This window comes from Emydura macquarii, unplaced genomic scaffold (assembly GCF_026122565.2).
Source record: "Emydura macquarii macquarii isolate MOO-44397 ecotype Brisbane River unplaced genomic scaffold, CSIRO-AGI_Emac_v2 contig_1363, whole genome shotgun sequence".
NCBI classification, from domain to species: Eukaryota; Metazoa; Chordata; order Testudines; family Chelidae; genus Emydura; species Emydura macquarii.
In genome coordinates, this window is record NW_027131500.1 from 16936317 (window position 1) to 16962292 (window position 25976).

Here is a 25976-nt window from a genome sequence, read left to right on the forward strand (position 1 = left end):
GGCCAAGTTATTATTACTGAGGGAATTCTGCACCAAAAAATTAAAGATTTTGCACCAAAAAAAATTCTGCAAATTTTGTCAATAAATAAATGTGGAGGCTCCAGCATAACAGTGGGGAGCACAGAGATGGGCGATCACCCTGCAGCCCTTCTCCGGGATAGGGATGTGGCACCAAAGCTGCACCCAACCCTGACACAGTGCAAGGGCTCGGCCTACCCCAGAAACATCCAGGGGCCCTGCCTCTCTGCGCCAGGCGCACCAGGTGTGGACAGGCAGGCTCAGCCCAGCAGGATCCAAGTGTGGAGGGCTTAGTACGTGGGGGATCCAGATGTGGAGTGAGAGGGTTCTGTGTGGGGCAATCTGGATGCGAGCAGCTCAGCAGGGGGGATCTGGATGCACAGGGGTTCCAGGTGCACGGGGAATGCAACTGCAGGGTGGTGAAGGTGGATGGAGCTCGGAAGGCAGATCCAGATGCTGGGGGAGAGGGCTCAGCGAGGTGGGGAAGTCTGGGTGCAGCTGGTTGGGGCTTGGTGGGGTCGGGGTTCAGGTGCAGGGGGCTCATCAAGATGGCCCAGGTGCAGGGGGGACTCGTCGGGATGGGAATTTGATGGGTCTGCTTAACAGGGGAGCCCCAGCTGCTGCTGCCACTGCCAAGAGGACGCCGCATGCTGGGCTCTCACTTCTCTTCCCATCCCCCTATCCATTTCTCTTCCCCATCCCCTCTTACTTCCTCTCCTCTGCCCTATCCTCCTCCCCTCACTCTCACATCCCCCTTTCCCGTTGCCTCCTCCCCACCAGTTTCCCCATTTCCCCGACCCTGCCCCACCATGAGCATTCACCATCACACAGAAAACAGGATAGCTCCCAGCACATATAGAAGAGGAACATGACATGCACTAGAACCCAGGAGGTGGCATTCCGCTAGGGGTGGCACCCTTACTCACCCAGGCAGCTCTGTGCTTGGGAAAATTGGGAGCAGGGGTGGTGCCCCCTCCCCCAAGCCTTGCCTCTGTTTGGGGGACGAAATGCCCTTCCTGACCCTCCTAAACTACACCCACGGGCGTTCCCATGGTGATTTACCACTCTACCAGCTGCTCCAGGTACTGGAAACCACCTGCCCGTTTTGCTGGGGAGTGGCATGACTGCTTTGCAGCTTCCCTTTGTTTCCCCATCATTTTCTGTGGGGAAGCAAAGAAATCTGCATGAGTCATGAATTCTGCACACGTGCAGAGGCACAGAATTCCCCCTGGGGTAAGTTCTGAGCCCCAGAAAAATCTCAAGTTTCTATAAGTTCAGTAGAGACTGAGAGTTCTGGTTACTAAATTCTCCAAAAATTCTATGTGCACTGAGCATGCTCCAGGCCCTCAGAGCTTCTTCGTGCACCTAGACTTTGCATTAACTATGCTCACATAGCAATGCAGCAGGCACCACCCCAGAACTGCAGGGGCTGAACAGCACTTCTGCTGTAATTGTTCTTTCTATCATCAATCTATGGTGTTGTGCCCACGAACTGAGAGCAGAGACTCTCTTTTGCTCACAATGCTCCTCCTGCTAGTTCAGAGACAGCAAGGAGGAAGCAGCCTGCTTATAGTACAGGAGCGTGAGTTGCTGAAGGGGTGAGGCAACTGGGACAGGGAACTGAGGGAAGCAAAGTGGGGGACTGAGACAAGAACTAACAGATCAGGGACAGAGTCTGCATCCACTTGAACAGTGGTGCCCAACCTACAGCCTGCAGATTGTACACAGCCCACCAGAGCATTTCGTAAGGCTCACAGCCTGCTTCAATGCAATATACTAACAGCCAATTCATTGCATTTTGTCATCATGTTTACATCATTTTAGTTTACAAAGTGTGTAAATAGGTTGTTTATATGTACAGTATTGTCTATCTAAATACATACAAAACAAGCTGAACTTAAAATATAAATCAATACGAGTCACTTTAAATCTTATTAAAATATGCAAAATCTGTTTGGTGCACGCAAGGTTGTGCTTAGGTTTACGTGGCCCTCTTGTGCAATAAGATTGGGAACCACTGCACTAGACTAGTGCATTACTCTCAGAACCTGGGATAGAACACAAGAGTGCTTATCAGAATGCACACTGCAAGGGGGCCAAATTAAGGTTGCACAGGCAATCTTAATTCAGGCATTTCCATAACCTTTAAGTATTTGACTTTGGAATCTTAACATTTTTTAACTTAAGTTCTTATTACATCCCAAAAAATTAAGCTAAGATATGGGGCTTCTTACCATTTCCTTAAAATGCATTCTTTGAAAAATCTAGCTGTATATATTTTGCTCTTAAATCAGGTTCTATCTGCTCACACTACATAGGCAGTAATCTAAATAAAGACTAATAATGAATTCACTTTGGCTGTGCAGGAATGACAACCATAGGAAGATGATCAAGTATCAAACTTGATCTACTGCTGTTAAAAGAAAGTATCTTCATCTTCCCATTAAAAAGAAGCAAAAACCACATAAAATATATTTTTTTCTATCAGCAAAACATTACTTACCACAAACCCAAGAGCTATCAATGGTTCACCTTCATTTAAATGATAAAGAAATGATCCTCCATATGTATGTCTGTCCAATGGCCAGCCCACAGTGTGTTCCACTCTTCCTGGTTTCCATTTCTTTTCATCAACAAGCCACAACTGGAATAAAGACTTTTTTATAACGCAAATACCGGCTGAGCTTTTCAATAATGCAAAATAAAAACAAAACCCAACTAGAAATGATAGGATCAAGATCACAAAAACATTACTTTCAATTTACTACTCTGTGGTATATGATAAAGCCCATAGAGCTGAGGACACAGTAAGGCTGTACACATGCTCTGTCAGCATATTTTCAAGTGGCAGTTCAAATATTTTACTTCCTTAAAACAACTCACATCAGCAAATTCAACAAACAGAATGATACTTAATATTTACAACATGGAAGAAAAAATTTGTCACAGCCCCTGCATCCACCATTAATCACAGAAGATCCTGTGTTTTGCATCAGTGATTTTAACAACTTCTCCGTGAATGAATGCAAGAAGAAAAGCACTGACAATTTGTTTTTTAAGAAAGAAAAAATTTTGGTTACTTAACACTGAAAATTCCTTTTAAGAACTTCTTTACTTGGGACTTCAAATAAGCTACTGTAATCACTTACTTTTGGAACCTCAAATGCTCAAAGGCCAACCTTCTACTATATTGTATTACTTGACGTTCATATAGGTTTCATAGTTTTAAAAATACAGAAGTCTAAAAATTATTTTGCAGATAATATATCCATAATTTGGAGTAGACACTGACTGTTAAGGAACACATATTTAGTTAATTCATGCTAATGCTTTGAATATACTTTGTTTAAAGTTACTTAACAAGTGTAATATATTGTACTCAGAAAAAACTTTAGAAGTATTTTCCAAAAATAAAACCCCACACAATGCCTGAACTATATGCATATTGAATTAACACCGGAGACAATGAGTAGCTAGCACAATTTTGACATCTGCTGTACAGATCAAAGAAAGTTTTCTGTCTTTACTTCACTATAATTCAATGGAGCACCAGCTAGCTTATACCCCTGACATATCACAGAACAGTCACAAGGTTGCAAGCCCCAACAATCTTTCTGACAGCTGTGCAATACCTGGACAGTTTTCCAACTTAGCTGTAACCTTTGTTTTCCTTTATTCAGAGAGACAGTCAGGGATAGGCTAGAACTGGATCTTAAAAAAAAATATTTTGCACATTTAAAAAGTCTGAAATTACTTACAAGCTAAGTCAATTTAAAGAGTGAATTTAGTTTGGAAACAAAACCAGATTGGATAGTGAAGTGGCCAGCATGGCTTCACAGGATTAAAGAATACCTACACTGTAAATGGAAAAAAATGGGGTGAGCAATCAAACAAGACTACCTAGAGTTAGTTATGATGTTAAAAAAATGGCAGCAGAAAAGCAAATGAGTTAATGTTCATATAAGAAATTAAGGAGCTTAAGAAGGAAAAGTACAATACGGACTAACCCTACAGTGCCCAGCAGATGGATGTCAGAACTTAATAGCCCTTTTCCATTTCCTTATTCTAGAATACCCAAATGTTTCAGAAGTTTAAAAACATAATTCCAAGTTCTCAACACTCACAACTTAAGTGTGCAAAGCAAAATTCTCATTTTTAGAAAGCAGTTTACACACACATATAGAAACAGTCTAGTTTACAGCAAGTCTTATACTTCAACCATTTACGCTTACAGGTATTGTGATAAAACTAAGTAGGGATACCTCTTTCAGTCCAATACCATAGCTCTGAGGTTGACATTTCTCCCTTAGATTGTATCTGTTGTACAATTGTTTGGCAAGATGTCCATGACAACCTTCTGCAAAGAACGTGACTTTGGCATGTAGCTCCAAACCTCTTTCAAAGGTAGCCTGTAAAAGAAAAGTATCTGTAATTACCACATTGTTTGGATTACATTGGTGAGATTAAGTGCAGTGCATCTTCCTGATTCTGGGGTACTCCAGAGACTGGAGAAGCTGCAGGGCATATGTTGATGTTACTGTGGCCTTCCTGGGCTTCCCAAGAAACTATGGTTTCTCAACGCAGACATCCTACAGTATCTATGTCTTCAAATGTATAAATCTAAGTAAGAAAAAATGTTTTGCAGTTATCTTTCTCCTGCACCTACATAAGAATCAATGCTTGTTTTATTGTACATTTATACCATTGCCTTCACTTTTTTTTTTTTAAATTAATTTGTACTCTGGTAGTATGTTGGAGCTTGAGTCACTGATCAGGGCCCCATTGGCTCCGTGCTGCTCAAACACAAACAAGAGACATTCCCTGCCTCAAAGAGCTTACGATTTAAGTAAATGTACTGATCAAGGCCCTAATCTTACAAACATTTGCACACCTTTAACTCAATGCATTGTCAGTAGTACAATTGATTTCAATGGAACTATGCACAGAGCGTAATGTTAAACACCTGTGCAAGTGTTAGCAGGATTGGGGCCGTAATTATTAAGATTACTAAATTAAATGAATTAATACAGAAAATGTTTGGCAAGACAGACAAATTCCTGAATAAATGGTGCAGTTCTCTTACAAGTCATAGAAGACATTCTGTTCCTTTTCTACATTCCTAGCTCTGGGGCTCTTTACATCAGCAATAAAATCAGCCTTTCAACTACTGCAACAAATGTGAATATTACTGGTACCATCTACTGGTGAAAATATAGAATTGAAAATAATTTTTAGCTATTTGGTATAACAATAATGGTATAATGGGAATTGACAGATTTTCTGTTTGAATTATTTCAAAGGTAAAAGTGTTGTAAATAAATGATTTCATGATTGACTATTTTAAATACAGGAACCTCAGCCTCCTTATTAGCAGAAAAAGCACATTTTAAAAAGTGAGCCAAAAATACTCCAAAAGAGGAAGCACTAAGTGCATGCAGACAGCTACCATCAGTTATCTGGATGAATGCACCTTGCCCACAAAAAACAGATAGGATGGGGTCAGCAAAGTACAACAAAAATGGCACAGTGCAGAAAACAGTTGTTTTGTATTTTATTAGTTACCAGTTGGACAGGTCTTTCTCCCACTCACTTCCTGCCATCTTCCCTCCTGTCCTCTTCCTGGAACTTTTTCCTTCCACTCCACCACTCCAGACTCTATTTATGCTAAACAACCACCTCCCTCATTTGAGGGTCATTCAAATCCCTCCTTAAACAATCCCTCCTTCTCTGAAGACGTTCACTGATAATCCCAGAATGGAACCTACTCTGCTCCAAGATTAGCTCCTTGCATGAGTAAATGTGTTAGTAGACTATGCTCTAAAAAACTTTGAAGTCCTCAAGGCAGGGACTTTTTGTGTGTGTTTGTTTTAAGGTTATGTCACACCATGCATACCAATGGACTAGAATGACATATGTAGCAACTATAGAATTGGACCTTTGCCTGTTAAAAAGATAAGTACTCACTTTAGGTGCTCCATCCTTTTGAATGCCTACATCATTAGTCGCAATCCCTTTCACACTGCCATCTTCGTGGAAAAGAACCTTCGGAAATGTTTGAACAACAACTATTTTAATGACTTTTCAGTTTAATCCCATTTCTAAAATTATTTCCAAATACAGAACACATGAAGGTTGAAAAGCTCAAACCTTTAACTAACAGCTCAGTCTCAAAGACAACGGGATTAATCATGTGCTTAAATGCTTTGCTGGATCGGAGACAGAGCATTTAGGAATTTGCAGAATTGAGCCCTAATTTTTCAAGCATTTCTGTGTAATATGAGACTTGCTAAAAAAACAGAAAATTGGGCTAAAATCTCTCTTGCACATAGGAATAGTTATATTACCTCGGCTGCTGCATAGCCTGGATACACCTCAACACCCAAAGCTTCTGCTTGCTCACCCAGCCAATTCACAAAGTGCCCCAGGCGCACTATATAATTTCCATGATTAGTCATTGGAAGGCCTGGGCAAAAGGGAGAAGTACACCACAATCTATTCAGGTTTATGGATTAAAATATATACACATACACATAGAAGAGGTATGGGACATACATGCTTAAAATTAAAAATTGTATTAAAAATAGAGAAGTTTGGTTCAATGGCATTTACCAGTATTTTTTTGCTGACTGCTGCCTCTACACAGTGATGTTGTGCAAGTTTTAATATGTATAATCTACTTACTTATATGGCCCTCATCACGATAGTTTATTACACTGTGTACAAGGTTTCTATAATGCAGCTGATGCAGTATTGCTTGCCTCCTAGCATATAATGTAGTTTCTTCTTGAGAAATATAACATAGCCCAGCTCTTTAACTATTTTAAATCTTACCCCTATTTTTTCATTAAGTGTTTTAACTTTTCCCTTAGCTGTACCTGGAAGAATTGGCACTGGAATTCTGTAATTCTTTGTTAAAATCCCAAATCTGTCTTCAGTTACAGGAGTCTGAAATGGAGCCTAAATAAGAAGGAAAGTCATCACTATGAACAATGAAGAAGCAAAACACTTTCTCTCCCTTCCCAAGGAACTAATTAAAGATCTAGTGTAGTAGAATGCAAAGACACAATGGTCTTATGAGAAAGTTTCATGAGAGAGAGTAAGATATAAAGTACAGAGCATCTCAGGCAGAGCAATATACAGGTAAAAAGTCAAGAAAAATTAATACTTGTCAACTATTGGAATTGGAATAGGGTGTTTTACAAACAACAGTTCCTTTTTCTCTTATCCAAGAGTTTTCTACACAACAAAGGTAAAGGAAACAGCTGTACAATGAAAAGATGATGTTTTTAAATCCTCAACATTATTTAGAAAGAATATATAAGGGTATAGCGTGGAACTTCATATTGAGTTTGTTTCAAATAGAGATGAATCACAATTGGGCATTCATACCCCTCGCTCCTTCCAGTCTGGTATGAGTTCTTCCAAAGCACGTGGCTCAAGACAAGCACCAGAAAGTGTATGTGCACCGATCTGAGCAGCTTTCTCCACCAGGCAAACACGAACTTCTTTGTCATGCTCTTTGGCTAACTGTTTGAGTCGAATAGCTGCAGAAAGACCCGCAGGGCCTGCTCCAACTATGACAACATCAGCTTCTTCTGCAAATCTTTCCATGTTCACCCCTTTAATAGAGCAAAGTATGATATAGCAAGATTGTCCATTAATATTTCTTTCTCACTGTTCTCTTTCCATATTTCTCTAAAGCTTTTGTTTTGCTTTGTCATATCAGCAATCAGGTATGAAAAATTGTCACCTTGCACTGAGGTGGGACTAATATTCAACAGATATGAACATTTAATGTACATGAGCAGCATTTTAATTTTGCTTTTGCCTAATGTTTGCAATGTAAGACTAAGCCTTTTCTAATAAAGAGAGAGATAAAAAGAACCTGAGAGACTAACCTCCAGTGATTGTGCCATCCTAGAATGCTGAAAATAAGGGCCCATACCTGGGCTTATATCTGAGGTGTGCTTGATACAGCTTGGGGGGAAGTGTCATTAAGCAACCTCTATGATCCCTCTTCTTCCACTTTATCCTGGGAATGCTGGTTAAGTCCCAAGTATCTGCTGATTTGCTCTGATAGTCAGAGGTCCCCAAGTGCTGTTCTGCCAGCAGGGATTGGTGGGACATAAAGATGACACAGTAACACCAACTTTCTCCAAGGGTGGCATAGGAGCCATTAGGGTTGGTGAATTTATAGATTAAAATAGCAAAAATAAATCTCTTATTTGTCTTATTTCATCACAATCAACTCATGACAATACACTGCAAAAGTAGATAAATACATATCTGACTGCAATAAGGTAATAAGATAAACAAGAAAAATGTTAACATTTTCATTTGTAGATCTATAGCTACAAGATGTATTTACACATATGCATCTTGAAGTCTCATACTTTTTTAGTTCAATTAGGAACAAACTAAATATGATGCTGCACTAAAGCTGACCATCATAAGCAAGCAACCACAATATGTCATCTGAATCTTTAGTATTGCACTTACCAGAAGAGCATCTCTGTAAAATAAAATAATCAGTGCTGTTAACATTTAGAAATGCCTGCAAGTTATATAGATAATCTGTTTTCTTAACATGTAGTTTTTCACTTACCTTCCCATCGTTTGTCTTTGTTCCGAGAATGAATAGTATAGTGTGTAGTGATACGAGGCACAGAGGAAGTAGAAGCCCATCTTGCAGTATACAATGGCGGTAGACAGTTTTTCTTTACCGACTTTAAAGCACGCAAACAATGATGTGCTGTAAAAAGGGATAACTAGAGTAGCTGAATCGTTCAACTATTAACATAGCTAATAGTTAACAACACGGGCTTGAACCCACATTTTATTTTTAAATCTTGAGGCTACTCAGTACAGAAAAGTCCTAAACAAATTAATAAACCACGATCCTACTCCATGTTTCAGGATTAAAGATAGGAAGTTAATTGCAGAGGGCATCGATCCATCGACACATTGTGCACCACCACACTCCTATGATCAGGAGTTAGCAGTAGGAAAATAGTGCCTGCCATATGGAAAAACCATTTCTTAAAATTACTTTTTTAGTTTCAGCTGTTAAATGTGGGATATTTACCCTTCTAGCATCTAGTATATACAAAGTGTTTATCTTCTGTTTTACTAGAGTTTTCTCCTATTTTATAGTTCCTGTGTTCCTTGCACAGGGTAAGCCTGTAGTTTTAGAACAGGCTTAATAATATGCCAGTTTAATTCCCTCATCTTTGTGCCTACTGTTAATAATTTTAAAGTAAAGTAATTAAGTAGAGAGGGAGGAAACTTCTATGGCTGCCATATATGAGAGGCTTGAGGGATCAGGAAGATGAATTTCATATTAAAATAGAGTTTATGTTCATATTTTTAGAGCATCCACCATCATAATATGTGGACATCAAAATTAGGATTTATTCTTGCATATAGTTACTCGATGATAGTAGATGCTTTTGCCATCCCTAATTTCAGTCACTAAACTTGAATTTTTAAGAACTTACAATATATGGATGTGACCAGTTTGCTGTAGTTCAGTCACTAAAACATAAAACTCAACAGAAAAATAAATTTGAAACATAAGTTAAAAATAATAGAAAAATAACCATAACATTTCAATGCCATCCAGTATATTGGGTAAGGACAGACAATATTAGCTGCTTAGTCCTTTAAAAAAAAAAAAAAAGTTGAGCAAAGTTAGAGCTCAGGAAAGTCTTAACACTGAAAAACTAATCAAAGTAAAAGGAAGGGCTATGCAACTTTCCTCGCATAGCTCCACCAACTCAAAATACAACTAATCTAACATTCTGGCTAGTCTTCTCCTGGACTTTCCTGTACCACAACTTTTAACCGTCTTGGTGTAGTTTTGAGAGACAAGAGAGCCTGAGTCACTCAGAAAAGACTAGGATTGATTCTTTCTATTTTAAAATGGCAGTTTTTAGTTTACTACCACTACTAATCGGGAGATTGGTACAGCCACCAATCTTTGAAACAAGACCTTTAGTCCTTAGGAAATCATCGAGTCTGTTTATTCTTTACTTGACATTATGGTCTGTACTCAACAAGTAGCTGTTCAATCATAAACACAATATTATAACTTCAGATGAGGAATAGGAGCCATGTAGTCTGATTTCCTAAGTAATCACATATAGTTTTCCGGCCAACGCCCCTTGTAATAAAGTCACCAAACCAGAATACGGAAATAGCAACAGAACTTTTTTGAAAATTTTCCATAGGCATGAATGGCATTGCAAGGATGATCAGGTACATAGACACACAGGTGATGACACAGACTGTGTCAAAGTAAAGAAGTCTAAAATTTAGCCTTTTCTTAGTTTCAAAGTGTATATAGTTACTTATGTGTTCTTTTTAATCTAAACAAATGCTGCAGTGATCTTCATATCTATGATTAAAACCATCTTCAGAGGTCCTAATCAAATCAAATTTGATCCAATCAAAAAGCCCTAGAGATAACAAAAATATGTATAAGTATAAATATGCACATACAAAGGAAAAACATATTTTATAAGGAAATATTTTTCAATTTCAAACTTCTAAAGACTTACTGTAAACATCAACATACAAACAAAAAAGGGTTACAAAAATTTGAAATATACACCTTCATTTAAGTTTGTTTCATATTGCACCTGCACATATGAACACTAGATAGGCAGCTGGTCCTTGGCTATGGGCCTGAACAAAGTTTCATGATCAAGAGTAAAAGTTTAGATTGGTTAAAGTATACTTTATTCCAAAGGAAAGGTTTACACATACAGTTAACTCTTAACTGTGCTTCCTAAACATTACTGCAACCACATCAAAATCCTGATGGTGTTCAGGAGCAAATACACCCAACTGCATTTTTTCAATAATTAAAACAAGACCTTATTCAGAGTGGCTATTATATCTCATACTTAATAATTTCCCTTTTTCACAAGCAATAATGTGATGTATAGACTAAGGACTATTTTTTCCTCATCAATACGCAATGGAATTGGTAAATGTAACGCCAATGAATAGAAATAGAAAGTGCAAAAGCGAGAGAATAGAATCCTATCATGGTTCAAACGATTCAAAATATTAAAAGTCGATTTACCAGGCCTCGCTTAAAAAATAAAATAAAAACTAAACAAACACCAGGTCATTTTGAAAATAATGGAAATAAAAGAAATTATGGACCCACTCATGTCATCTGTCATGAAGCCAATGATACTTTTGCCTGTGAGGACTACAAGTTAGTTCCTTTCAGACTAAATGCATAAGAGGGGACTTAAAATACCAAAAGTATGCTAGTTTAACTACTCAGATTTCAACATGGGGAGAGGGGGAGATGAGGAGGAAAGAAGTTGGAGACTGGAGTGTACAGAGAAAGGGGGAAGATTTACTATGAAAAAGCTAATCAGGCGGAGCTTGGAATAGATTTTTACATCTATACATGCCTTAGCATTTCAAACACTATCTTATGTTCCCATATCTTCATATAAATGTATATTAGTTCATGATGGTCTGACAGATATTTCTAGTTCAGATGGCTCATGAGCTGTGACACTTTAAAAATTAAGAATTCTCCCTACCTCCTCCTCCTTGTGCGCCATTGGCATCCCCCAGCCTGACTTTACAGGTTAAGAGAGACGATAAATAATATCACTTGTTTTCTAAAATGCTTTGAACATTTATAAAATAGATATTTATTCAAAGTAGCATAAGCCAAATATCTAAGATAGTGAGGAACTTTTTTTTTATTGGAACTTGTGAATAATGCACTCATCTCAAACTAAAACCAATATAACCTTTATATCATACCACACTCCATTGTGTATTCTCTCAGGACAGTGTAAAATGCATGGACTACAAGTATTATTCATGTGGGTTCAGTCATACTAACTTTAATACACAATCCAGATGTCACGATTAACTGCAATAGATTTAGGAGAGGGTCTCAAGCAGTATTTACTTTTAAAACAGAAAACGTTACAGTAATGTATTGCAGAAGAGAACATACTTCATAACTGCAGAAACAATTGCAGATACATTCCTTAAAACATGCAAGCTTCATTTAGCATTTGAGAGAGCTCTGATGAGACTCCTACTTGATTAAAGTTATACGAAAGTAAGATAATTAGAATTCTTTGTTAATGATCTTTTAGGCCCCTACACTGTACTGGCAAAAAAGCAGGCAGACTCAAATGATGCTCCTGCACAGAAGAAGTATTTTCAAGACTGTGACCTCAGTGATTCGGCACTTCACTCATAACAAACACCCTTCACACTTTTTAAAAAGAGAAGGAAATTGCTGCATGAAACTCTTTGATAACTGCTACCAAAGGGATTATTTCCATGTGCATTATTAAATAATGGAGCAAAGACAGAAAAATAACTCATTTTCTCCTATTATCCATGCATTACAATATAGGGAATTAAAAATATATATCCAGTGTTACATCCATTCATGGTATTTTACAGCAGATAACACACATCAATAAAACGCATACACATATATTGGACCAGTCCTGCACACAATTTTATTAAGATGAGTAAAGTTATATGAATTAATTTCCCCCAGATTGGATTTATATACACACACACAGTTACTAGTGTGTTTTATTTGATGTAAAGTGCTCACACGTGTATGTGCCCGTAAGATCAAACGCCACAAAATTAAGGTCTGACTTTGAAGGGCCCTGATCCTGTAATGAGTTCTGCATGGGTGGACATATACCACAGAACCGCAACTGCATCAACAGGGAGAAACTGTGAAACTGAAGGCACAGCCAAAAGGTGGTAAATAAACTAACACCAGCTGTTCTTCTGGGTTGGCCAATACTAGTGGTCAGTGTCCTTTACCTTCTAATTACGTTAAATCACTACCTCCCACATCCAGCACAAGCAAGGGGGCATCACGACACAGCTGATTCGTGTTCAAATATATCTGTTTTGTAAGAGTCACACCGCAGTGACCTTTGCTCCAGTTTTGTGTCTCGCTGCAAACACAAAAGAGGAGGGGAGGGAAGGGGAAAGGGAGGGGCAGCTACGTGTGGTGGGCAGGGCCCAGGATCATACCTGACACTGGACAAAAGCTCCCCCTCCCCAATTTGTCACTTTCATTCCCCTGCCCCCGAGCTACGTATCCCCCTTGCTATGACCGCACAACCAAATCACACACAAGGGCCACGGCCGCCCCGAGCAAGGAATGGTGGTAGCAAGTTACCAGGGCAGAGGAGGAAACTGCTGGGGTGGGAGGGTGATTTTCAGCCACGACCCGAGAATCGGTCTGTAACCCCCGACCAGCAGCGTGCTCATAGGCGAAGCCCCCCTTTACCTTGGCTGGAGAGTGTGCAGACAGGGAGCAGCATGGTGCCCGCCTGGGCGCCCCCGGGCACGGGGCAGCCTCCCCTCAAGAACTGGAGCGGGGACGAACGCTACCTCGGGCCCCGGCCACCCGGTCCACCCCCACCTGCGGCTCACTCACTCACTCACTCACACACACACACACACACACACGCTGGGTGCGCACCACACAATCGCAGCTAACTGCATTCACTACACACACACACCCACTGCTCCGCAGCCTCCGCACGCAGCCGGCCTATCGCCGCCGCCCCCCAGCGCCTGCGCCCCAGGCTACCTGCTGGGAAACGGAGTTCCCTCCCCGAGCCAGTAACGCCACACCGAGGGACTACAGCTCCCAGAATGCCCCGCGGGAGGAGCTGTTCCGGCCTGCACCGTTACAGGGCGCTGTTCCCCAACGGGGCAGGGTGCAGCACGGCGCATGCGCAAGCCCAGCGTGGCGGGAAGAAAGGCGTTTCTTTTCTGGCCGATCATAAAACGAAACTCGCGGGACGCGACAAGGCGAGTTACAGAACGGAGTCCAGGGCCGCCATAGCTAACGGACGGAAGGGGCTGCTGGAGCCGCCGCAGCCTGGGAAGACCTCTGAGACCGACATGCACTGCGGCAGGAGAAAACTACACCTCCCGTCAGGCCAGCAGGCAGTGGGGCTACCACCGGTGTAGTCCTCGCGTCTTGAAGGTGGCGCACTGCATGTCGGGACTAGTAGTTCACGTGAGGGGCATGTCGGGGTGATTGCGGCCCTCGCCACCTACGCTCCCCACCCACCCTGTCCTCCTGAGCAGGAGCAGAGCCGAAGTCGCGAGGGTGACGTCACGTGATCTACGTGAAGGGGGCGGGGCTTCGCTGTCACGGCGTCACCAGCGCCAGCCCTATAGCCGGAGGCGGGGTCATCGGCAGGCTCCACCCCTCGGCGGGGCGGGGCGAGGCGAGGCGAGGCAGTGAGTTCCGTTTCGTTCCGCGGCGGGATCGTTCATGTTCTTGCGGCGCGGCACGTTGCGGCCGTTCCGATTCCGATCCCGGCGCGGGGCCCATGGCCGAGGCGGGGCCGGTGCAGCCCGTTTCCTCCGCCGCGCCCCCGGGGGTCTCCTCCGGCGCCAGGCCCGGGAGAAGCCGGAGCGGCAGCGGGGGGGCGCGGCCGCCGGAGCAGCTGAGTGACCCGCGGGAGCTGCTGGAGGAGGTGGAGATGCAGATCGATGAAGTGAGTGTGTCTCCCCCTGCGCCCGGCCTGCTGGGGCCGCTGCCTCCCCGCGCTCTTTGGGTGCCCCATGGGCATTTGGTGCTGTATGTGGTGCTCTGGCTGTGGGATTCTGCCAGGGGGGCGTTGTGGAGGACAAAATTATAACTGGGTTCAAGAAAGAATTGGGTAAGTCCAATAGATAGTAGCCAAGATGGTCTGGGATATAACCCCATGCTCAGAGTGTTCCCAACCTCTGATTGCCAGAAGTGGGGAGTGGCCACGAGGATGGATCACTCCATGCTTGCATGTTCTGTTCAAAGTACCTGGCATTGACCACTGTTGCAAGACTGAAACTGGACCATTGATCTAACCTAGTACAACCATTCTTATGTTTTTACTGCAGGTTGCATTCTCGCTTTCGAAGATCCTGGAGGCAACGTCTGCTGTGTCAGTCCAGGTAGAAGAGCTCGCGACCAAATGTTCAGAAAATGCCCAATTTCTTAAAACGTGGCGGGATCTTCTGAAGGAAGGGTATGAATCCCTGAAACCCAGTGACTGACACAGTGCAAACACACAGGAGGAAACCTCAAGAGGATAGCTGGGCAAGCTGAAGCTGAATCATCCCACAGTATTTTCACTTTGTTGCCTGTGTCTTACAATGACAGGACTTGGCTCTGGGCCATGCTGGGTTTATTAATGAGTGTATAAATGAAGACTTTAACAACTTTCTATACTTCCACACTTCAGTGCTTTTTTTAAAAAAGTATGTTTGAGGACTTTTAATCAACTACCCTCCTCAAGGAAATGTTTTGTTCTCTTCTGTGCACAAGCTGTTTCTGTGGAGAAATGCCTGTTGACACTGGTGCATGTATGAACACCATTCAAAATCTGTTGACAGTAGAATAGACTGTTTTGCATTGGCTTGGGAAGGGGAACTAAATTTGGATTTTTAATCTATTGGTTTCCTTGCAGTTTTACTGATTAGCAAGTACATATAAAATGTACTAAATAAAATGTTAATTAGAGTAATGTTACATTTGTGTTCAGGTACATATGGACTTACTGATACCTCTCTAGTTGACCGCTGTGGTTCTGTAAATCAAGAATTCCCCAGTTTTGGGGTGTTGTAATTACTTGAAGACAGGTATATTTTTCTTAATTCCCTTCTCCTTCAGGAATGCACATAAATGAGCTTGCCACTGCCAAAATAAGTCTTTTAAAAATCTTGTTAATCAAAGGAGATCCTTATGCAACTTTCTGCCCTCACTCATGCCTGTACAAACTCCACCCTTACTCTGCCATTTAACAAGGTATGTTAATATAGATATAAGTGAGTCTAGAACTTGGTTCTTGTTTTTAGAGCTGTAGCTCAGCTTCTTCCCTACACTGACCATCATTTTAGCCATTTTTTCAATACTTTTCTACATAGTTATTTTTTTTTCACAGATTATTTGATCACTGCAAACCCTTCCACACCTGATATTATGTGTTTTGATTACTAAACTATATTTAAAGTGCCTTATTGTATGCTTACACCATATATTTATCTTATGTTAGAAACTCAGCTGTATTGTGTTTAAAAGGTTGGGTTGCTATTTAAAATATACATTTCAGTTTCAATAGCATCTGTGCTAATTCTCCATATTCTATAATGTTTGCAATTATATGATTATAATCTTTGCAATTATGCTCTATTAGAATTTATTCTGCATTTCTTTCCGTTTAATCATTCGGTTAGTAAGTTTGATTCAAACCCTATAATCTGGCATACCATTGTAAACAAGGATTTTCGATCTAAAATATTGCTGATTTGTGGTAAATATCTGGATCAGGGCTAGCTACTGTGACCAGAAGCATATGAAAAAGCAGTATTGAAATGTGTGGGAAACTATTGAAAAATGTAGTGGTGTGCCATGACTGACTAGTTCTAGGTGTCCCTCCAAAAAATTACCTTTTTAAAAAAAAATAATCTAAAGAATAAAAGCCATTACAACAAATATTGAACAGCTAATTATGGCAGCTTCTTTCTTCCTTCATTCCCTCTGTCAAAGCAAAGAGAAAGCTGTAAGTAGTACACATACTCTTATTGTTCCTTGATTATTTAGCTAATCAGCTTAGTGTTCTCAAAGTGGAGTAAAGATAGGATTAATGTTTCAGACATTCTGCAATATGTAGAGTATCAAGTGAGGAGTTAAAAGTAAATATGGTATGTTTACTATTTTCATCAAAGGGAAAAAAAATCAGTTTGATCAGTAGGTAAATCTTTATTCCAAATAAATCAATATATATGGTAGCGGAAACATGATACTCATCTGTTCTGTATTTGATTCTAACATATTCCAAAGTTTTGTAAACAGTAAAGTGTAAGTCACACTATCTTTATTCTACTTCTTGTATCTTTTAAGAAGTTGTGTGCAAACATTAAAAACATCTTTTTGCTTTTTTAAAAAAAGCTTAAAAGTGTAAATGCAATAGAGCATTTCCACCAGCTGTGTCATCTTGGGAACTCAGCTGGCTTCAAGACAGTTACTGAAAGTCTTCTTATCCAGTACCCCCTTCTTTCATAATATTGAAAAGTGCCTTTTAAAAAAAAATCTGACACACATATATAGAGGATCTGCCTAATTGTTCCAGTTGGGATCCCCCAGCCTTAGCTCAGTATTGTACATTGTTTGTGTCCATAAATATGAATAATTTTAATTGGAGTCCAGTACTCCAAACCTGACCTATGGGTAACACTTCAGAAAAATACTACAACTAAGTTCAGGAAGCTGCATAGCCATTCAGAGTTAAATTTTATATCCCTAGCAATCTGGTAGTCCAGCAATATACTGCATATGAATTACATTTTAGAATTTAGAAAGGTAGAAAGTGACAGTTTTAACCTTTTTGTCTATCTGTCCAGACCCAAAATGAAAAAAAAAAAATTGGACTCAGTGAAATTTTATTAGCATAATTTTTCCCCTATGGCTACTACTCCCTAAGGCTCTTTAAAAATGTATGTACTGTTAAGTTCACAATGTCTTTTTCTGATTTGACTTTTTGGCCATCACTGGTGTGAATCAATGTTACAGGTTTTCTCTTTTTCCTCACTGGAATAAAACAGCAAATCCACATCTGAAGATGATTGTGCAAATTTTACTGTGACTATTCAAAATATATTTATGTATATGAATTCAGTCTTGTGGAATGTGTATTTATTGATGTTTCAGAGGAGTCTGTATAAATAGCAGGCTTCGTTAACTCCGGTGTGATCTCTTGCATTGGCCACATCTCTACCCATATAAATGACGGGCCATACATTTTCTGACTGCTTTTGCGTCCTATGGATCTTCTTTGTTTGTAATTGTACCAAACCTGATGAATCATTTCTTTGAAAGGTCTTGTTGTCAGAGTGTAGAGGAGAGGATTCAGAGCACTATTTATGGGCAGTATAAAAATCACCACCCAGGAAGTTATAGTACCTTGAAGGAGGGAAAAAAATAAATTTAAATATTCAAAAGTATATGTACTTAATAACATTGCATTGATATATATTACTTTGTGTTAAAATCAGTCTACAAACATAACTGATATCTTCACAACATTTGCTGAACACGTTTTCAGGTAAGACATTTGATATGTGACTCTACACCTTTCAAAAGGTAACTCTAACATTTGCTGAGCCCACCTTTCAGAAAGGCAAGAATTTCTCCCCAGGCCTGTTCTGTGACATGTATTTATAACTAAAATTGGTAGAGTTGTAATTTCTAAGTCTACTATTGTGGCAGCCTTTATACTAAACAACTGTCCTTTGTGATATGGTGTAAAAAGCCTATGTAAAAATACTTAAGTTAATCTCTGTTTTGAGCTGATAGAACAATTGAAGGAAAAAAATGTTTTAATATTTAACCTCTTGTGTGCTGGTGCCTGAATATCTTATAGATAGTGGGGATAGGAGAATATGAGTACATACATTCCAACCATCCAATCTTGTTTTTAAAATTGCCACTGATGGCAACCCTTGGTAAATTGTTCCAGTGGTTAATTACCAAGTTAATTAATGCTTCCTATGGATCTTCCTCGTTTGTAATCCTAAGAATATTGTTTTGAAGTACTGATGACAGTATTGGGTGAGGTAATATCTTTTATTGGACCAACTTCTGAGGGTGAGAGACAAACTTTTGAGCTTATACAGAGATCTTTTGCAGGTTACAGTTGCCTTCACTGTATTAAAAAAAGCACTAATGTAAACCCTGGGAAATGTTAATGAGCTTCAAAGGATTCATTTGAACAACGTATCTCCTCTTGTTATGCAAAAGTCCGGCATTCTGAAGCTTTGCCCTGAGGAGGGGACCTTTGTCTGCTGATCTTGTTATGTGAGGATAAGATAAGTAGCCCACACTGTGTAAAAGAGTGACTTCCAGATTCATGGAGGTTCTTGTTCTGAGGAAAAGTCGTGTGAATTGGTAACCCTGTTGGGGGAGTGAAGGTTTGTAAGACTGTTCACCTGTCAGAACCTTTGTTTGAGTTGGGGTGATTCTGATAAGCTTATTAACGTGCAGATTCTCTTATTGTTTTAATATATTTTCTCTGTAGTACTTTTATTTTAAGAATAAATGTTTGTTTAGAAAGAGTTGTGTGATAACTATGCATAACATCTGAGAAAAGCAAACCTGCTGAGGCAGGCTGACTAGCTGGGGAATACCCTGTGTAGGCAGGGAACTGCATCTTGGAAATGTGCTCGTCAGTAGGGGTAGAGACGTGTGTGCCTAAGAGAGTGGTAGGTAACCTATCATTTAAATCAGCTTCTGTACCAGATGTTTTGACGATAGCTAATGTTACACCAATTTTTTAAAAAAAGGCTCCATAGGCGATCCTGGCAATTGCATGCCAATAAGTCTGTCAGTACCAGGCAAATTGGCTGAAACTATAGAAAATAATAGAATTATCAGACACACAGATGAACATGATTTGTTGGGGAAGAGTTAATATGTTTTTTGTAACGGGAAATCATACCTCACCAATCTACTAGAATTCTTTGAGGGGGGTCAATAAGCATGCGGACAAGGGTGATCCACTGGATACAGTGTGTATAGATTTTTCAGAAAGCCTTTGACGAGATCCCTCACCAAAGGCTCTTAAGCAAAGTAAGCTGTTGTAGAATAAGAGGGAAGGTTCTCTCATGGATCAATAACTGGTTAAAAGATGGGAAACAAAGGATAGAAATAAATGGTCAGTTTTCAGAATGGAGAGAGGTGAACACTGATGTCCCCCCAGTGTCTGTACTGGGATCAGTACTGTTCTACATATTCATAAATGATCTGGAAAAGGGAAAACTGAGGTGGCAAAATTTGCAGATGATACAAAACTACTCAAGATAGTTAAGTGCAAAGCAGACTGCAAAGAGTTACAAAGGGATCTCACAAAACTGGGTGATTGGGCAACAAAATGGCAGATGAAATTCAATGTTGATAAATGCAAAGTAATGCACATTAGAAAACAATCCCAACTATACATATAAAATCATGGTGTCTAAATTAGCTGTTACAACTCAAGGAAGAGAACTTGGGAGTCACTCTGAAAAAAATCCACTCAATGTGTAGCAGCATTCCATATTGCCTCTTTATAAATCCATAGTATGCCCACATCTTGAATACTGTGTGCAGATCTGGTTGCCTCATTTCAAAGAAGATATATTGGAATTGGAAAAGATACAGAAAAGGGCAACAAAAATGATTAGGGGTATAGAAGAGTTTCCATAGGAGGCGAGATTAATAAGATTGGGACTTTTCAGCTTGGAAAAGAGATGACTAAGGGGGGCTATGATAGAGGTCTATAATATCATGACTGGTGTGGAGAAAGAAAATAAATTATTTACTACTCATAACACAAAAAACTAGGGGTAACCAAATGAAATTAATAGGCAGCAGGTTTAAAATGAATGAAAGGAAGTATTTCTTCACACGACACACAGTCAATCTGTGTAAATCTTTGCCAGACGCTGTTGTGAAGGCCAAGACTATAACAGGATTCAAAAAAGAACTAGATAAATTTATGGAGGATAGGTCCATTAATGGCTATTAGCCAGGATGGGCAGGGATGCAAAACCATGCTCTGAAGTGTCCCTAGACTCTGTTAGCCAGAAGCTGAGAATGGGTGATGATTGCTTGATGATTACCTGTTCTGTTCATTCCTTCTGAAGCACCTGGCAGTGGCTACTGTTGGAAGACAGACCATTGGTCTGACTTAGTATGGCCCTTCTTATGTGACAACTGGGAAGCTGGAAGCCTAAAGGTCGGTGCCTTTGCTGGACCATAGAGGAGGAATACAGGTACAATTGCCCTGAACTGTGACAATAGTATTTCGCTATTTCAATATTTCACTGCAGCAGTGAAGGGAACTAAAGGTAGACCTTATTTATAGTCTTACCTTGAGTTCGAACATCATCAGAGTCCCAGCTCATGTCACTTTAGCAATGTGGCTGCCACGAAGAGCCATAGGAACAGAGCTACCAGCTGTAATTAAAACTTTTTTCCCAAATAAATGTTGTCCTTTGTATGTAGTAATGGTGTGCTCATAAGCATTTGAACTTTTATTGCTTTGGGTGGGAAAAATAGACATAGGGTGGGGATATTTAAGATTTAATTTATATTACAGGATTATTTTGTGTTAGTAATTTAGCTTGCTTTCTCTAGCTGACTCAAACAAGCCCATTAACAGGATTTTTCATTTAGAAAAGAAACCGAGAACATACCTGGTATTTCTACTTGAAGTAAAGAAAGCAATTTTAAAATAAAAATGGGAATCCAGCATAATGCATCAGTGAAAACAATGAAGAAAAAGCGTTTAGCAAGGGTCATCTCTTTTTTAATATGATTCCTGATTTCAGTTGCTGTGACGGTTGTTTGGTGAACACTGTAAAACATACTTCCATAGGAAAACACAATGATGATAAAAGCTGCCAAGTTTACACCTGTTTAAGAAGTTAAGGGATGTTAGTGATTTAAGACATGAATTGTTATTTACATGCATGCAATTTACTGACAAATTGGGGAATGTATAGGGCATGTAGCAAAGCAGAATCTTGTATCCAAACTGCAAGTACAAGGGGAATTTGTGTAGGTAGGTAGAATTTGGGTCAGACTTTACCTAGGTCATAGTACATTTATTAATTAGCACTAAATAGTGAATGCTGTCTAAACCATTTACAGCATCCTGTAGGTCTGTTGTTTTCTTTGGTTTCAGCATTGCTTTACTTCTCTCACAAACATCTACTTTGATCCATGTACAACCCTTCATCCCTGTAGTATCTGAGCACTTCATAATCACTAATACATTTTATGTTTACAATATCCTTCTGAAATTAGTATTATTCCCATTTTACAGATGGGTAATCAAAGTACAGGGTACATTAACTGACTAGTTCAAGGCCACATAGGCAGTCTGTGGCCAAGCCAGGAACTGAACCTAGATCTCCTAAATCATAGTGCAGTACGCAGTCCACTCAACTATCCTTTTGATCCTAGAATGAGGTGGCCTAGATAGATAGGGATTGAGCCCCCACCCATGGTCTGATTAGCACCATGCTGCAACTAACTGGACAGGGCCTGGTCATCACACCATCAAATTAAACAGCAAATGAATTAGCTTGTGTATAATAATGAGATTTTAAATGTAATTTAAAAAAATATTTTTATAAATTCATGGGTCTTTTACAGTGGGCCCATTTTCAGACATGAGTAAATAAGGTGTTCAAAGCTAATTCTTGGGTGCCAATCTTTGTATTGCAGTGCATAAAGTGGGCCTTTATATGCTGATCAGAGCATCCAAATATGGGATATGGGCATCCTAGTAAGGCAGTCATGTTTGTGTGAAAATTGGGCTCCCTCCCGTAGTTCCATTCAACATATATAAAGGAAAAAATGTAACATACTTACCTAAAAAAATAACAACAGAATAAATCTGGCCTCCTGTACTTTCTGCCTGTTCTGAATGAAGAGGGAAACAGACCCCATTGGTGCCATAGTAGTTTCTGAAAAATTCCTTGTGGCTCAATGGAATAAAAGCAACCACAAATCCAATAACCCAGATGAGAATCAAAATGGAAATTGTCCTGCATTTTCCTGGTTTCAAACACCTAAAAGGGTAAACTATGCAGATATATTTTTCCAAAGTCAGGTAAGTCAACAGTAAAACTGACACCTCTGTGGATAGAATGGCCAATGATCCCACCAACTGGCAGTGGACACTGTCCATCCACAGCTGAGCATGCTTGTTGTATTCTCCACGATATTTAAGGTCAAAGGTTCCAATCACAAATAAATATATTCCCATCAGACAGTCAGCACCTGTAGAAATAGCATTTAAGAGCATAATTTACATGGATAAATAGGGAATAATTTGGTTTATGTATCTGAATTGTCCATTATTAAAAATATATATATTGCAAAATAACATACTTGAAGTTCTACCAACAACTATAGTTAAAAGTGCAAAATTCTCAATTCTAACTGGTTTTCAGTCTAATTGGTGAATTTTCACCATTTTGACTGACATATTTTCATTCTTGCTCTGTGCCCTAAGGTGACTTTTTTACAGTTCATGCAAAAAACAGTTGTTATAGAGCATGAATTAAAATAATATACATTTTGCATTAGAAAAATACTTCTTGCACCTTTTTATGAACAGTTCTAGTCCCAAAATGGCTAGAACTCTGAAATTTGGTGTGCAAAGAGTTCACATTGAATAGAAGTGTCTTTGCTGGTGTTGCAGAAATTTGGTTTTGATTTAACCAAGCTATGATCCTATGAAAATCATATGCTAGGCATGCATAGTACAATTTGCACAGACCCTTTTGCTGAGGTTGGAAAGTTCTCACGTAAGAAAGGCCACATGAATGCTGGCTAAATTAGCACCACAGTAAAAGATAAAATATCGTGGGAGTGTTCCTGCACACTTTTCAAAGTATGCATTAGGAAGTCCCTTTGTGAGCCACCTTGGGCATTGTCAGGAGTAGAGCTGTGCAAAGAAAGGTAATTTCATTTTGTGGAGGATTTCAATATTTTGAAATTTTGTTTAATTCTGATGTGGAACGAAACCCAAAAATTTTGAAATACTCCAATAATGGGACAGCCCTGAGGTACAAACTTCAGGTCAGTCTGCCTGGCTGATGATGCTGGAGCCATGGACCGTGTAAGCCTTGGGGTCCCTGGCTCAGGGGAAGTCCACCTAGCTGGCTGCCTTATACCCACAGATCCTGGAAGCCCAAGTGTCCCTGACTCCAGAACAGTCTGCATGACTGGTTGCCCCATAGTCCTGGACCCTGTAAGCTCTGGGGTCCCCTTGAAAGCCCTGCAGTCATGGACCTTGAAAGCCCTGCAGTCTCTGCCTCAGGAACAGTCCTCCTGGCAGGATGCCACGGAGTCATGCTCCTGGGAACCAGTGCTGGTAGGCAGAGTTCCAATGGAACCTTCCGTGTTTTCCAGCAACCCTTTGTCAAAATCAAATAGCCTCTGCGGAAGTTTTGATTTTGATGAATCAGCATTCTCCAATGGAAAAATGTTCTGTTGGAGAATTTCTGACTAGCTCTAGACAGGAGAAGCTTTCTGTTGAAGACCTCCTTGGTTGCACCTGAGGTGGACAGTATGCCAAACCCAAAAAGCATGAGTCAGACCTCTCCTCCTCCATCATGAGATTGTCTTAAAAATCATGAGGGTTGTGTGTGTGTGGGGGGGGGGGGGGGGGGGGGCGGGGAGAGGTGTTAATAACAAATTTGGGGCTCTTTTTATTTGCCTTCTAGTTTCTGAGCATTTAGGGTGAGCTACTGCACTTGCTTCACATTTTCAAGCTTTTCTCTACAATCATGAGATCTAGAAATTTTTTAAAATAAAAGTTGTGATGCCCATTCAGTCTCTTTTTTATTCAGTTTTTGGGGCTTTAAGGAAATTATGAAATATCATGAGATGTGTGAGAAAGTTGTAAGCGATAGCAATGCTGGGGAACAGGATTGCCCTGCTGTAAACCTCCTAAGGTATTTGGATGTCTACCCCAATATTTCCAGTATTTTGGACAAGCCAACAAACCATAGAGTGCTGGACAGTGGGAATATAGAGGCGTTGAAATCCTGTTTTACACACAATTGGCAACTACTTTCTAATGTGGTTAATGTAATGTCATGAAATGCCAAAGTTAAGGTAGACCCCTTTGTTTTTAATTTATGATATATGCAGTATGCAGTATTGTTGTAGCCATGGTGGTCCCAGGATATTAGAGAGACAAGGTGGGTGAGGTAATATCTTTTACTGGACCAACTTCAGGTCTTGAAAAAGAGCTCTGAGTAAGATCAAAAGCATACATCTCTTACCAAAGAATTGGTCCAATAAAATATATTGCCCCACCTGGTCTCTCAGATACACGCAGGGAATTTGTGATTACATTGATCAATTACAAAGTGGTTTGTCAACAAAAATTCTTGGTTTTAAAATGTAAAAAGAAACTCTGATATTCAGGGTCACAGTTTCAAAGTCAGTCCTGCATTTGCGCACACAATTATTTGATCATGTATAGAACAGAATTTTCTCATGCAAACAGAATGTGTACAATTGAGTTGTTACAACCGTTATGAAAACTGGATTGTTTTGAACACAAATCCTGCTGGCATGCACAAACTACTATGTGTTCATAATAGTGCTCCTTTGAAAATTGGGGACTCGTTCCTGCTCTTAGTGAGAACAGTAAGTTGGCACTCTACTTCTATGGTAGTAATATCAGACACTTGGCCTTCGGTGTTAACCCACTCTCCACAGTAACTTAAAGGTAGAATCTAACAATCTTTGTGTTTTTGAAGTATAATATTTTGTATTATAATTTGGCTGAATTTTCCAGATCTTGCGCTATCTTCCAGATAGTGCTGTGGGTGTGTCACTGCTGTATAATAATAAAATGTATAGCTAGACACACTAAAACCAGATTTTTATATTTGATCCCTTTTATTTGGGGGAATACTCACAGCAGAGAGACATTATTGACATGGCATGGAGTTTGTTCTCAGATCTGATGTAAGGCCTCATGCAGATAACAAAGATATTTCCAAAGCAAGTGACAGCAGACACAACCCAGACAAACACTCTCTGTATAACGCTAGCTAAAAGATTCTCAAAGGATGAAATCCCATCGGTATTTGGCTTACAGCTGCGCACATGGGGGGCATATCCACAATACTGGAATTTCTTAAAATATCTGGTTGAGGAAAAAAGAAAATGAGAAAAATGTTTCACTCTGGTTATCAAATTGGTGTGTTTTAGGATATATTTTTTCACAATACTATGGGCACTTGTGGAACAGCTAGTAAAGATCCAAAGCATAAAATGCTTTATGGTAATAAAAAACTAGTAATAAGCTATTTTGATTTTTTCAGTATGCGTACAAAGAAATGCATAGATTCATTCATAGATTCCA

At 39.8% G+C, this 25976-nt stretch overlaps 3 protein-coding genes across 5 annotated transcripts in view; 1 reads left to right on the plus strand and 2 right to left on the minus strand.

Annotated features, from left to right (window-relative positions):
- Nucleotides 1–13518, minus strand: part of ETFDH (electron transfer flavoprotein dehydrogenase) — a 29540-nt gene extending 16022 nt beyond the window's left edge. The window contains exons 1-8 of the mRNA XM_067551824.1: nt 13331–13518; nt 8624–8770; nt 7408–7637; nt 6894–6975; nt 6363–6481; nt 5983–6060; nt 4281–4427; nt 2522–2662 (exon numbers count right to left, since the gene is read on the minus strand). Coding sequence (XP_067407925.1) covers nt 2522–2662; nt 4281–4427; nt 5983–6060; nt 6363–6481; nt 6894–6975; nt 7408–7637; nt 8624–8770; nt 13331–13364 — 978 coding nt within the window. The 5' untranslated portion in view covers nt 13365–13518. The remainder of the gene's footprint in view (nt 1–2521; nt 2663–4280; nt 4428–5982; nt 6061–6362; nt 6482–6893; nt 6976–7407; nt 7638–8623; nt 8771–13330) is intronic.
- A 661-nt stretch (nt 13519–14179) lies between these two features.
- On the plus strand, nt 14180–17716 carry CUNH4orf46 (chromosome unknown C4orf46 homolog). Its single transcript, XM_067551827.1, has 2 exons — nt 14180–14558; nt 14941–17716. Exons 1-2 carry the CDS (start codon nt 14391–14393, stop codon nt 15094–15096), a joined length of 324 nt encoding a protein of 107 aa, XP_067407928.1. The 5' UTR covers nt 14180–14390; the 3' UTR covers nt 15097–17716.
- Nucleotides 17680–25976, minus strand: part of RXFP1 (relaxin family peptide receptor 1) — a 73727-nt gene continuing 65430 nt past the window's right edge. For all 3 annotated transcript variants that reach the window (XM_067551821.1, XM_067551823.1, XM_067551822.1), the window contains 4 exons: nt 25528–25757; nt 22457–22867; nt 21274–21492; nt 17680–18001 (listed from right to left, as the gene is read on the minus strand). In XM_067551821.1, coding sequence (XP_067407922.1) covers nt 17700–18001; nt 21274–21492; nt 22457–22867; nt 25528–25757 — 1162 coding nt within the window. In that variant the 3' untranslated portion in view covers nt 17680–17699. The remainder of the gene's footprint in view (nt 18002–21273; nt 21493–22456; nt 22868–25527; nt 25758–25976) is intronic.

Coding starts and splice junctions, on each gene's coding strand:
- CUNH4orf46 (XM_067551827.1), top strand. CDS start 14,391: ATGGCCGAGGCGGGGCCGGTGCAGCCCGTTTCCTCCGCCGCGCCCCCG. Junction 14,559..14,940: donor TGGAGATGCAGATCGATGAA/GTGAGTGTGTCT, acceptor TTTTTACTGCAG/GTTGCATTCTCGCTTTCGAA.